Source organism: Nannobrachium achirus (assembly GCF_963921795.1).
Source record: "Nannobrachium achirus genome assembly, chromosome: 1".
Classification (NCBI taxonomy): Eukaryota; Metazoa; Chordata; class Actinopteri; order Myctophiformes; family Myctophidae; genus Nannobrachium; species Nannobrachium achirus.
Window position 1 is genome coordinate 21408031 of NC_137810.1, and position 14964 is coordinate 21422994.

A 14964-nucleotide genomic window follows, 5' to 3' on the forward strand; every position below is an offset into this window, starting at 1 on the left:
CTTTGGTCCCTGTCATGGCTGACAGCAGCATTGTGACTTTGGGGACAGCTCGGAGTCTGCTGGTGGATTCCTCGGTCTACGACTCACACTTTGCTGAAACCACGAAGGACCAAGAGTTTCTGGGCCTGGCATCTGAGGACAATGAAGGTTAGCTTGCAGTCGTTGGCCTTGTTACTTATGCTCCTCTAGCTTAAATATTCTCATTTTCACAAAATACACAGAGCAGTAGTGTGCAGACAATCATTTGCCTTTCACTTTTTGTATATGCTTAATCTTCTGCCTGTTTTCTACCTCCTTGCCTGCCCTTACTAGCCTGACACTCAACCTGAATTTTGAATGTTGTACATGGGGAGGGCAGGTGGCCACATGATAAACAATGTCATATGCTGATCAAATGCTGATTATATGCTGGTAATTATATCAGTATCTGGTCAAATTGGCAGGTAGCCAGCTTATCTTAAAGTCACTACTTCAACTTCGTCTGAAAACTAAAAGTTTCTGACAACCTGAATCCACCAGCCACTGAAACCACCTGCTCACAACAACCCAACGCTTCTCTTATTGGGGTGTCTGACACTAAATATTTGTTGAAGCCAGGGGGTCTGTGGTCAAAAACGTACATTTTGGGGTCCTTTGAGAACCATTGACCTAGTAGTTTCATTGGCTTTGATCTGTCCCTCTTCCCTTTACAATTTCACACTCGGTTGCCATCTCTCATGTAGGGGTGCAAGTTTGCAACAGTTGGTTTGCTTAACTGTTAAGCAAACCAATAAATCAACTAGAAAGGTGCAATTCTGGCAAAATGCAAGTGTCGTTGCACAAAGCGCTGTCATCATAGTGTTCAGTGTAATCTCATAGTCGTTCTTCCCCGGGTTGAGATGGGCAATAGGAACTGTGGGGTAGGAGGAGAGGTATGAGGAGGTCCAAGCACATCATACACTCTATTTGAAGAAAATCGAAAGTCCCCTTCTTAAATTCTGTCTTGTATTTATATGTATGCGATAACGTCTTGCTGCGCGGTCATTATGGCTTATATGGACACGACAGGCTGATGATTCCCCAAGGCGGAGCCTAGGGGAATTATCAGCCTGAAATTCATAATTTGACTAAAAACAAAACAAAGTATTTCCTTGTTTACAGACTGAAAGTGCGTCCCCCCGAGCGCAACACGGTCGCCTTGGAAAACAACGAAGTGCTGATCAAATAGAATCAATTTTCTGTTATCGTCTATTTCTCGCCTCAAATGTTTTTAAAAACATTCTTCAGAGTAACGTTTGGTTGTAAATGACGCTGTGTGTTTGTTTACATGGAAGACATGTTGGATACGGCACTAATTACACGCAGTGCAGCCTCAATGCAGCAGCTAATCGGAGCCTTTGATTAGGCAGCAGTGAATTATAGAGCGGAGTGGTCATTATAATACGCCTATAATTCACCGCTAATTTCAGCGCTTGACCAATCAGAATCAAGCATCCAAACAAGCCGGGTAATAATACATATTATGTCACTTCTTCTGATGTCACTCCTATCTTGTAAACTTAAACTTTTTGAGTGATGTTATTTGGCTTTTAAGGCTGGATATTTTGGACAATATAATGTCCAATCAGAGGTCAGAAAAAGGTTAACAACGAATTATATATTGTTTGTGATGTCAATCGTGTCTGTCTGGACATTGTATTGTCCAAGATATCATTGGCTTTAATCTGTCCCTTTACCATTTCACACGCGAGGAGCTCAATCGGCTGAGTTTTTTTTTGGACAAGGTTGACGCCCACTCGCGGCTTGGGAGCATTTGGCTACGCTGAAGCCACATGGCAGTGAACATTGAGTGTAGCAACATTTTCATGAAATACCAAAGTGTTTATTTTTTTTATTTACACGTCGCCCACTTCCACTGCTTTCTGCAGAGATGCGCAATTAACATAGGATGACAGACAAATTAAACGCAGTAGGCCTAGAACTACTGAAAAAAGGTGTAAAATACCAAAGAAGTGTTTATTTTTTTATTTACAAATCGCTTGCTACCAGTGTGCTTTCAGCGGAGCTGGAGACGTGCATTTAACATAGAATGACAGAAAAATAAAATGCAGTACTATGCAGGAAAAAATACCAAAAAAGTGTTTGTTCTTTTTATTTTCACGTCGCCTGCTACCACTTGTGCTTTCAGCGGAGACGTGATTGACACAAGAGGTCTCCCACTCTCCCTCTCCCTTCTGCATCGCGAGCCTAGGGCAGCGTCAACCTTATCCAAAACTTCAGCCGATTGAGTTCCTCGCATTTCACACAGGGTTGCCATCTCACATGTAGGGGTGCAAGTTTGCAACAGTTAAGCAAACTAATAAATCAACTAGAACGTTGAAAAAGTGTTCCCTTTTTCGTGTTTTTTCTGTCTTTCTTGCCTTGTCTTCTCCGTTTAATTATTACTAAGAAAAGTCGAGTCTGCACTTAACAGACTGGATCATGATCCCATAGTTAATTTATTGCATTACACGCAAGGTAATGTTTACGCTTGAAATGTCACCATGGCTGGTAAACCAATAAATTAACTGTGTGAGCATGATCCAGTGTGCGGATTCTATTTTATCATGTTCTTCTGTCCAGCACCTGGGATTCATTTTATCTTTTGCATGTGCATGCCTTGTAAACCTTGTCCGTGTTTAATTGTCTCCCTCTCGTTCTCTCAGATATGCTGCCCAGAGTGACCAGGGTGGTGCTTGTGGGAGAAGCAGGCAGAAATGACGCACTGGTCAGAGCGACACAGGTACATTATTCCTCTATTGGACAAGAAGGTCTGCTGTGGCCCACTGCCTTCTATTAACGTGGCAGGCCTCTCTTTATGCTGGCCTTGTCAACACTGCTGCTCTGAGGGGGAGTGGGGGAAATCCCTTTAGATTTGAGAAATGGGACACTGAGCCATGGCCCAGTTAGACCATAAAGCGTTTCTTTTGGTTTATATTTTCCTTATTTTAAAATGATCATGTTCATGTCAGTGTTTGGGGAAAATGATCTAGGGGGGAAAAGGGTATTTATTGCTTCTCTTATTGCTAGTAATATTACCACTACATTTTAAAACTGTAGTGTAAGTGATATATTTTGTTAAAATATGTGTTAAAATAGCTTTGTTCAGAGAGTTTAGTAATCGGAGAGTGTTGTTCACTAATAGATGTCTCCCCATTTCTTTAATAATACAAATAAAAATAAAAAAACATTTTCAGTTTTATCCAATCAGGAGAGAGAACTCCTACAGTACACGATACATTATAAATAAGTGGAATTGGAAGTGATGAAACTTATAAATTGAAACACAAGCTGATAAATTACCTTTTTGTGTTTCTCTCCTGATTTAATGAAATTTGTAACCACTTGGGGGAAATAAAAAAAGACCTGGAGAGACCGAGAGTTAGTGAACAAGCACTATATCAATGACCACGATCAGAATAAAGAACAAAACCCCCCCCCCCCCAAAAAAAAACAAGAGATATATATACTTGAAAAATATACAGTGCTTAATTTGAGGGGGAACATGTTCCCTCACCTCTTGGATCTGGGACCAATTTGATTGGATCCGGGGCCTTCCCTGTCAATCAAAATGGTGCTTTTTGGTCCTTTATGTTGTCTTTCGGGCGGAAGCGCAACAGTGTGTGCTCGCGCGTGCAGCCCGGGATCCGGCACCTATTCATTGACAAATTAAGTACTGAAAATATATATATTTTTTTAGGTTTTATTTTTTATGGTTTTAGGGTTGGCTCCAATAAGTATTCTCTTGCTGTTGAAATGTAAATTAATTTCTTTATTTTTTTATATTTTAAAAATTTACCACTACTAAATGTTCCGACCATCCAAAGCTTGGGTTAGTTAAATTGTTATTGATCAGGGAGTCATTGACTGGAGTGTATAGCTCAAAATAGGCACTTGACTTGACTAGGATTTGTGTCCTTTGGAGGACCATTTATGACCTATGAAATATTGAAATGAGGAGCAAATACTAAAGGAAGAATGCACTTTCTCTTCCTGACAGGCACACACCTGCCTGCTTGTAGAGATAAACTGGGTTAATACAGGGTCTGGTTGTATTTGGCACCCTGTGGAGGCCTGCCAGACTGTAGCCTTCAGACTAGAGTAGACTTCAATTACTGTACTTATTCAAAATGACTGGTTTTCTACTGGCTGTGGCTGGTCTGTGAACCTCCCTGCCATTTGCTACTCCATGACTTTCATATTATCATGGTGTGAATGAGGGAGTTTCATGTCTCCTATCCTGGTTAGAGGGGTGCTTTTTTTCTTAAAGGGAGTGATTTCAAAAGTGAATGCAAAAATCGCAAGATTTACTTTTACTTCCATCACCCAGACCCAACCAGCCTTTTGGAGGTAGGATAGATCTAGCTTTAGAGGATTTCTGACTGCGTGCTTTCTAGTGTTAGCTTGGGTAGCCTGAACGATGTTAATATTTTTGAGAGCTAAAGTTGCACAACAGGGTGGACAGCCGTTGAAGCTCAAAACAAATCTACTACCCCCACCTCTAACTCCATCTCTGCACTGACTTAAGAAGAAAAGAGAGCAGGGTGTTGCGACAGAACACTCATTTGTGAGCAAGTGAAGACTTTATCACTCCTATGTACATCCTGCCATTCTCTAATCCATGACTTTTCATATTTTCACAGTATGATGAGCTGTTAAGAGGAGTTTCTTTTTTTGTTAAAGGAAGTGATTTCAAAGTTAAATACATAAAGAGAAGAAAAGCAAATCTTATCTAGAACAGGTTTGTTTTATTTCTTCCATATCCAACCAGCCTTGGAGATGTGAGGGATAGATCTGTGGGCCAGTAGCTTTAGAGGATCTCTGACTGTGCATAGCAGAGTTCTTTGAAGTGCCTTGACTAAGGTAGCAGCACTTCAAGGTTCATATTAGTTTGATCTATGAGATTGACCTGTATGTCAAGCCGATGTTTGCATTTTGTACCATTGCAGGAATGGCAGCTACGGTAGTTTATTTTTTCAAATCTTTAAAATATTTTTTGTTTAAAAAGAGGGCAAATTGTTGAATTATCCAGTGTAATGCTTTTTAACAATATATACTGTATGTCTGCATAAAATGAAATGCATGTGTGCAGTATAACTGTACACGGATGCCCCTGTTTTATGTACAGTCTGCTGCTTTGGTCTCTGTCCCCTGCCACCCCCATTCCTCTGCACTGACTTTGGAAGAAAAGATTAGAATGTCACCAAACTCACCACAGAACTTGATTTGAGTTCAGTGTTGAGAGGGGTGATTGGTGCAGACTGTCTAGATGAGATGAAATGGGAATGGGTTACAGCCTTGTGGTTCTGCGGGAGAGGGGCATCATCACACATATGCGATATGCACATTTCTTTGTGTAGCGGCACCAGATGAAGGTGACTCAGTGGTTCATTGTCAGACTGAAATGCTGTAAGGACGTCTGCATCCTCGGGCCTCCGGTGCTCCTGCGTGAACTTCTGGAGGAGGGAGGCTGCTTAAAAAAATCTCTTATTGCAAATGTGCAGTGCTGCTGCATGCAAAGACAGACATCCATGGATGGATCTATCAGCGATTCCCCAGATTGACTAGCCATTGCTTGGTCACTCCCTCTGGGACAAAAAGAGGACCAGCCTCTCTCCTCTGCCTTTAAGGCATTGCGGTGGCACCGATCTCTCCTCTCCTCCGTTTATCCTACCTGAACCCCGTCTGTCTCTCCTCTACCCCAGCCCACAGATCCCTTCCTGTTACCTGTTCGTTTGTCATGGTTTGTCTCTGGCTCTATCCTTCTGTCCTGATCTCTTTAATACTGTGTGTCAATCTATCCCTTCCCCTATTCTTTCTCTCTGTCTTGCAGTTCCACCCTCTGGCTTGCACTGTTTCAGTCTCTCTCATCACTTTCTCTTTCAATGCCCCCTCCCCCTGCTCTCCATCCTCGTCAAATACACATCATCCCCTTTTCCTCCCTGTTGCTCTTTCATCCCTCTCGGTCCAGTATTTGATGTTTAGCTCCTGCTGCTTGGTTTTTACAGACCATCAGAGTGATGGAGGTGCCGATGATAAAGATAAGCGGCGAGCCGGACGGCGAGCAGACAGTGATGATAAAATCTATAGTCAATATGGTACAGTACCTGTCTGTCTTTCTGTCTGTCCAAACGACTTGATTCCGAATGGGACCACCGCTGGGAAAATGTTGCATGAGCCTAATTCACACAGAGCACTCTGTTTTAATCACTCACCTGCTGTGCATGATCACGTCGTCATGGATGGTGTTTGTGTTGATTAGTGGGTAAATTACTCAACTGTGTGAGTAAGGTAAAGGTAATGGTGTTGCACTCAGACTCAAATGTCAATGCTTGTAGGCAGCATGCTGTGAGATCCTCTAGGATGGGTCTGCGCTAGAGACTGTTATTGAAGTCATTCAAATTAAACGTAGTTCCTTTTTATAAAGTGGTGATTCTCAAGAGAAAAGTCATTTTAAGCTCGGTCCCGGACAAGTGGTCCCTACACAAGGACGGGTTCTGAAAATTTACCACTAGCCAGTTCTGAGCTTTAATTGTTCTTTTCCTTTTTTAACATACAGCCAAATGGATGCTAACAATATGATTTATGTGATTCTAATTTGTATGAGTATCACACCATTGCTGCCTCTCCTCCTTTCTTTGTCCTCTTTAAATGGTTAATGGTTTGCATTTCAATTGCACCTTTATGCAATGATTTCTACAATTTGCGTCAAATTCACCCTTTCTCACAATTTGTTACCTGGCGTAGCTAATTTTCCAGAGCTAATTTGTTTTATGAGCAAGTTTACAGGTAGGTGTAATTTAATTTCACCCTACCAGCAGGGTCGGCTTTGTTTCATCGCTGCCTGGCAGTTTGTTGGTGATTTAATTTCTGCTATTGAAGTCATTGGTTCAAGGCAAGCAACTCTGTTACTCTGAATCAGAACATACTCTGATTAACACTTTCTTTCATTTGAGAGGGCAGCACAGCAACTGTTGCATGAGGCATTGACCAATTTCACCAGGGTGTGGGTCTCGAGTGAGTGAGAGGAAAAACGTGATTGTACACATGTTCTTGGAGAGAGTGAGTGAGTGTTTCCTCCAAGTAATTGTTTTTATTACATTTTTCTTTTGTGGAAAGCCTTCTGTAACAACTAAAAGAATACTCAGACTTTGGCAAGTAAGCTTATTCAACTTACTGTTGTATGAACAGATTTCTCGATGCATGACTCCTTTATGCGGCTAATTTCTCAATGCATGACTCCATTATGCGGCTAATTATCAAACTATACATACAATAGGAAAAAAAGAAGAACTATGAACCTTCCTTTAACAAGCTGTCAGTGGTAGGCTCAAATAGGCTCAAATGTAATTTTGTGTGTGTGTGTGTGTGTGTGTGTGTGTGTGTGTGTGTGTGTGTGTGTGTGTGTGTGTGTGTGTGTGTGTGTGTGTGTGTGTGTGTGTGTGTGTGTGTGTGTGTGTGTGTGTGTGTGTGTGTGTGTGTGTGTGTGTGTGTGTGTGTGTGTGTGTGTGTGTGTGTGTGTGTGTGTGTGTGTGTGTGTGTGTGTGTGTCCTTTCACTCTTTTCATCTCCATTTATCACTATTTCTGCATTTTGTTTTTAGGATATCAATGTCCCATACATAAAGATAGACGGCGTCCAGGAATTTGAGGACTCTGTTCAGTTTGAGACGGTCTTTGTCCTCCCAGACTTCGACTCTCCTGACTACAGCGTCCTCTACAAACTTGACAAGCGCATCATTGGACCTCCTGTGCTGCTAAACTGCGCTGCCAAAGACGAGGTGGGTCCTGGATTGAATGGTCTGAGAGGGGTCTTTTGAAGGCTGAAAACTTTGAAAAGACAAACGTTGCACTAAGTAAAGCAGACATGCTTTTGAGACTAGACACTCAAATACAAATACACAAATTGCTATAGTATTAAATAATACATTTGAAATGATTTCCATTAAATGTTAATGGAGTGTAGTAACATTACTAACGTGTAGTAATAGCAAATACAAAAACATATTTACACTTAGTCAACCTACAGGGCTCTCACTGTTGTTCCAGTTCATGATAGCCAGCACCGTACCAATACAGGTGTGCATTCCCTAACACCCTGCCAAGGCTGCTACTGTACCAAGACATGGCCTTGGCAAAAGGCCCCCTGACCACTCCAGCCATCTCCAGGCAGAGAGTGCTCCAAATACAAATATTTGATACAACCACCTTGTCTCCATTAAACTGCATCTAATGAATCTGAGTGGAAGACTATCCCTCTGAATTTTGTTATCACCACTTACAACATGGTCGTAAACTATACCGGGAGTGACATTTGCTAAATAGATTCTCTTTCAAATAGCATAGTATAGGCTATGTGATAATTTATAATATAGGCAGCCTTCATTGCAGTTCTGTGCGTTTGAATAATCAGATTATTCACATGAATACAATGTGCATATGTGTGAATGGATTTCTAACAAATTAAACACATATTTATTTAGGAAATGTGTCATGAATTACCACAATGGATGGATAATTTGTAATCTGTGAATGTCAATTTTAAAAGGGTTGAACCAACGGTCAGCACAACACTGGTCGGCAATCGGCGATCATCTCGATACATTGTCAATGCATGATGTCATTGGCAATTGTCAATACCCTAATTCCAAACATACATTCCCACTTTGCAGCCACATCTGTGGTGGTGCAACGGTGCAGGTGTAAAACACATAGATAGACAAACGTGGTCTATAAAACAGGTGGGAACCTGAACAACTGGGCGCTAGGGACGTGGGCACTTGGTTACAGCAGACAAATCTCCAGAGACTATCTAGATATTAACAATCTACATTACCGTCAGTAGACCTAGACTTCATAGACATCCGCATTCCTCCTTGACCAACTGTACTTGTGGTTGCCAGAGGTTATGCAACCAAGAGTATGGCTGCATCAGCCTGCTTCTTCTTCTTTCGTGTATCATCGTCCCTGATGATTGGTTGGCGACATTTTATTTCACAAGATTTCTTCAGCCTGCTGCCTTAGCTTATATGCAGTCCCTCAAGGGATGCAGCTGTAACGAGGGCAACAATGAATGCAGAGGAATAATTTGCTCGTCATCACATTATCATAGACTCATTTATTAACACCGAATTTGATTAACATTTTCGGATTAACATGATGTCATCACGGAACTGCCAGGCAAACAACATGGTATCTTCAGGCTGCTAGCCTTGCCATTGTTGATATGCAGCTATTCTGTGTGTGTTTATAGACCGTACAATATAGAAGGGGTTTCTGTATTTGTCAGTAGGGAATAACAGGAGACAAAGCCAGGATGCACAAATGCATGACTGTCCAAAGTCATGATGACAGAGAATTCCCAGCCTCTCTCGGTCTGTTGTGCTGTCGGTCTGACAGAGGGTTTAGATACGACACTGATGTCTTAAGTGAGCAATATGCCCTGTCCATTGCTGCTATCAACAAGACGTAGACCACTGTGCACATTTATCAATACCTCTCTCACACGCACACGACTGAAGCGACTTCAGCATAAAGCACCATTACGAAGTATAGTTGTTGATAACGGCAGGGATGCTGTTTGTCATCCGTATCAGGCCATTTATCTGGTCTGTTTATTTGCTTTACACCTTCTAGCCAGGCACAATAAAGTTCGTGTTAGTGTTGCTACTGTATGCTGTTTTGTGCTGTTTGCTCACCCAGGTTGATCAGACTGTTGCTCCCTCCTGTGATTTCATTTCATATTTCCCTGATTATTATTTGTCTCCCCAGCCACTACCATTCTCTTGCCGCCCCCTGTTCACCACCAGCATGGTCAACCTTACTCTGTGCTTCACCGGATTCAGAGACAAAGAGAATGTGGTGAGTTAACCGTGGACATAAGTTCACACAACAGTCTCCCGCTGAGTCAATTGTACACTGCTGTGTTAATGGCATTAAAAAACAGAAAATGAACCATAAAAAATGCTAGATGCACCATGTTAAACATGGTTTTAAATGCTTAACATGGTTCTAAATGGACCCTTACTGGTCTCAGTAACTCTGACGGTGTATTATTAGTTTGAAGTGGCTGTAAGTCTGTTCTTAATGAAGTGGCTACTGGGTGCAATTTCCTTTTTCTCTTGTGCTGAGCTTCTCTTTTTTTCCTATGTTCCCATAGAGGAAACTGGTAAATGTTGTCCATCACATGGGCGGGACCATTAAGAAGGATTTCAGCACCAAGGTCACTCATCTCGTTGCCCACTCAACTCACGGAGAGAAATTTAAGGTCTGATGCACACTTTTCTACAGCGTTCGGTTTGTTCAGTGTTTTGTTTTTATGAATTATTTTCATAATGAATATATAATTTATGCTACGTATGAAACGGGTGTGTGTTCATATTCATTATTACTTCATAGGTGTTTTGTCTTTTAGTTGTGAGCTAATTTGTGGTGGGGAAAGGGGCAGTGTGTTGGAAAAACTGGTCTGTGTTGTGCAGGCTGTAGCAAGCACTCACTTGTACTTTAGAAGATGCATACTCCACACTCAGCCTTCTCGTTAGTTTTTTTAACTGCTTCATATTGATACATTTGAGATCAGCTTAAATTGTGTTGTGCCATACTGCCGACTGTCTCTGAAAGCGATAATTCAGTTCCTCAATTGGATTCTGTTAAAATGGGTTCAAGGCCGCGGCTTCTCTTTCTGCCTCAGACACGGATCGAAAGATCGATCGATATATGATTAATTGAATGATTGTTTTCGCACTGATTCTGTCTCTTGTTTAACACAATTCTCTTGTGCAAGCTATACCACAATGATATCAGATTCGCTTTTAGCTTGCTGTTTGTTTGCTTCCCTGTGACTTCCGCCTGTGCATCGTGAACAGTGACTGTCTCGCTCCTTCATAATGGGGAATGAAATGCTTTTTTGACAGACAGTCCTAACTATTTTCCATGTGATTTGTAAATGAACCATAAAAGCGCAGCTGTTTGAACACAGCAGTAATGCAAACAGACTGGCAAGATTGTTACACTGTGAACTGTGACAGGAATGAGTTTATTTTATAACTTGTCGCTTGCATTTGTTTATTTATTTTTTCCTTGATTTTCCTTGCTAAACAGTGACTTGCCGTGTCTTTGTTTTCCCTGATCTGACCATTATTTCTTCTCCTGTTTGCTTTGTTAACCATCTCTTTTCTTCCCTCTTCCTCTCTCTTTCTCTCCATCCATGTGTTCCGTTTCCCCTCAACTTTCTTTCAGCTGGCAGTGGTTTTGGGGAAACCTATCGTCACTTCGTCATGGATCGATAAGGCCTGGGAGAAGAGGAATGATGTGTAAGTTCAGAAGTCTACCTTAAACACACACACACACACACACACACACACACACACACACACACACACACACACACACACACACACACACACACAGTCCCTCTCCCACTGTATTCAATCGGTTGACACCACTTTGAGAGGATATTATAGTTAACTATAATTATATGTTGGAGTCTATTGCCACAAATTATAGTTAGTTTCAGTGAGAGATACAGTTGTATGTACTACAAAGTCAAATTTGCCCAAATAATTTAATTGATATGTCACTAGTACAGTTAAGACTATACATGAAATTAATTAACATTAAATGATGTACCGGTGTATGAAGTTACATAACCTTGATTTTGTAATGTTTCTGTATATAAGAGGTAGGTATCTCTCTGAATCCGAATCTCTACTGCTCTCAAAGATACATTTTTTTCTTATTATTCTTTGAATTAGTTTTCGCTTTGTTTGACAGTTATCCCTATTTGGCTCAAAGATTTTTAGACCTTTTTGTTATTAATGAGTTGCAGCTGGTCTAAGCCTAAACCTTTGCTCAAAGCAAACATTGTGAGTTATTCACGCTGTTTTATACATTTTTTTTTTTACTGTTTCCATCCATCCCCACCAGATCGTTTCATGCGGGAGACGAGGAGTTCCGTACAGAGTTTAAAGTGCCTCCGTTCCAAGACTGTGTTCTGAGCTTCCTGGGTTTCTCGGAAGAAGATAAGGCCAACATGGAGGAGAGGACGCTCAAGCATGGTGAGCACTGTTCCTCCTAACTCACGGTCGCCTGCTGTGCTCAGCTTTGCTTACTACTCAAGTGCTATACTAGTGCAGTGTACTATATGATTTGTATGGGTGGGTCCATAGACTGTAGAAAAATATGGACGATGCGAAGCCATTGGTTTCTATGCATCGCAAATGGCCCTTTCTACCCCTTGGAATGGGTGTTGCCATCATAGAATTGTAAAGGCATCAACGGTCACGTGCAACCGCAGGGATACATGGGAGAATGTGGTCGGAGCTTCCCGAAATACAGCACACGAAGAAGAACACAGCCGGCTGGTATCAGTTTAGTTGGCCACGCCCCCCCCGCAACTTTATCATTTATTTTAAAATAAATTGGACCACATTTCGACAAAACGAATATGATGGTGATTGAAAGGCAATTTTTAACTAGCGATAGGAACCATACAGTATTCATGAAAATGTTAATTAAGGTTAGAAAACGAAAGGGGGAAAATGAATGGGATCCAATGGAGCACAATTCTTTTTCCGATCGGCCTGGGGGGGAAAACAGCGCAACTAGCGGCCAATCATAGGAAGTTTTACTTCCCTATAGACCGGTTTCTTGTTTACAAACATTGAGACTAAATGCACAGCTGAATGTATCATGTAATCAATTCCCACCAATCCCCAAACCTGTTGTTTTGGGGAGCGCTGCATGGTCTCTATTTATTGGCTAATTTTGGTACCGACCCATCAGTGTGACGTGGACCAGAAACCCGTCTATAGAGACTCACGGGCGCCTACAAATTCACACCCACAATTGAAACAGCGGTCCCGCTTCGGGTAAGGGAGAACTGTGCACTGCAAGCCAGCCCATAGAAAGTCATTGCAATTCAACTGTGGTTAGCCTATATTAAAATATTCCTACACGAACTGAAGACTATATTGATTTAAATAAAAATATGTTTTCAAATATATGGCATGACCCTGCCAACATATCTTCTTGTTTTCTAAATACATGATGTGTGTCACGTTTAAAGGAGTAGTTCACCCCCAAAATGACTTTTTTTCTATTGATTACTCAAGCCATGGAGAGTAGAGTTCAATAATATTTTTTGGTTTTTGTCACATTCCTAAGACAAAATTTTGATTCGAGTAAATTTACCCCCATTGATTCCGGATGGTGACCCGTTTCGAAACGGGTCACCATCCGGAATCAAACTCATGGGACACTTTATTAGAAAACAATAAAAATCGCTACGGCCTCAGTAGTCAACCACTGAAATTATGATATTTCACGATGCCTCTCATTGGGATTAGATTGGCAGTTGCAGTGCACCGTTCTTCCTCACCCGAAGTGGGGTCGCTATCACAATATTTGTAGGCGCCCGTGTGTCTCTATGGGAGTCATTTTAAATCGGCAGAACTATGCCCCTGGGTGGGTCGCATGTAGTTTCTCTTTTTTAGCTTGTAGATCAGCTATTTTCAATATTGGGTCTTGACTGAGCTTAAAGGTTTGGAAACCAGTGCTATAGTGCCATTTGGAAGGGTGCCACTTATTCGTTGGGGGGGGGGGGGGGGGGGGGGGGGGGGATATGGATCATGCCAGACATAACCTACAACTGCTGCTGATAGTTTTGACATTTTCACGTTTGATCTGGGATGATTCTTCTCCAGCCACTTGGCACACCACGGAAAAGGTTTTATTTCTCTTTTGGCTGGCCAAAAAGGTCAGCAATGTTTCAATTTGTCATTGAAAAATCATGACAATTTTACACAGCTGGATACAGATAGAAATCAAGTTTTGTTAGTTTGCTTACGCCCATTATGAACTAAGACTACAGTAACTGGATAATCGTAAATGTACTTGTGGTTTATGTAGTTGTAATACCCAAAGATATTAAGGATAAATGTTTTTGTCTTTGCACCATGTTGAGTTTAAAACACAATCAAATTCTAATTTTCAATTCCTTTAACCTTGAATGACTATTCTATTCATAACCAGGGTCTATAATATAAATGATCTAATCTACTCTCAAAAACATTGAACGTTTACATTGTCTATCTGTATACGCCTTTGTTGTCATCAATGTAATTTTTGAACAAGGCCTTCACAAGTGAATGTGAGTGAATACTTTTTTTTTTTTTGTGGGGGTGTAAGTTGGGCAGCTTTATATAATTTGTTCTACAGTGTTGGTAAGCCAACAAATTGGGACCTATACCATTTTATTCTGCTGTGGAGAAGATGACTAAACAACTTTGTTTCCCCTCTTCTGTCCACTGTATAAAAATACTGTATGTTTGAGTATGCTATCGATGAGGTTTTAACATGCGTCTTTGTGTCTGCAAGGTGGGAGGTACCTTGAGGCTGGCGATGAGGGGTGTACCCACATGGTGGTGGAGGAGAACTCTGTGAAGGAGCTTCCCTTCATTCCCTCCACGAGACTCTTTGTGGTGAAACAGGAGGTATGCTATGTTGCTGGGATTGGTTCATCTAAAGTAATTTTATTCTGGGTTAGGGTTATCATTATGAAATAGATTAAAGCATCATTGCATAATGTAATTGGAACATATTTGGGATTGTTCCAACGGTGCCATGGGTGAAGGGCTTCTACTGAAAGGTTTTCCAACGGTAGTTAGTGTGCTGCTGCTGCTTTTTGAGCGGTGGTCACACCACTCCTATATGGAGCTATGCGTGTATGCGTGTATGTAGCCTGCAATACCTCTAATGACCACACACACACGTTAAGGGAGGGGCAATGTTGTTCAGGCCAGACACACACGCATGCATGTGTGCCACGAAGTGACGCGCTATGAGCTTCTATATCTACTATTTTTGAATAGCCAAAGTATAAAATGTATAAAGTGGCTAAAATCTAAAATGACACAGATTCCTTGCCGGTTGAAATGGGTTAACCTGGA

General features: G+C 41.4%; 1 protein-coding gene across 1 annotated transcript in view; it reads left to right on the plus strand.

Moving 5' to 3' along the window:
- The window catches only part of ect2 (epithelial cell transforming 2), a 51557-nt gene continuing 36593 nt past the window's right edge, over window positions 1–14964 (plus strand). The window contains exons 1-9 of the mRNA XM_080732625.1: window positions 1–147; window positions 2685–2761; window positions 6027–6116; window positions 7621–7797; window positions 9788–9877; window positions 10176–10283; window positions 11255–11328; window positions 11942–12072; window positions 14393–14508. Coding sequence (XP_080588751.1) covers window positions 15–147; window positions 2685–2761; window positions 6027–6116; window positions 7621–7797; window positions 9788–9877; window positions 10176–10283; window positions 11255–11328; window positions 11942–12072; window positions 14393–14508 — 996 coding nt within the window. The 5' untranslated portion in view covers window positions 1–14. The remainder of the gene's footprint in view (window positions 148–2684; window positions 2762–6026; window positions 6117–7620; window positions 7798–9787; window positions 9878–10175; window positions 10284–11254; window positions 11329–11941; window positions 12073–14392; window positions 14509–14964) is intronic.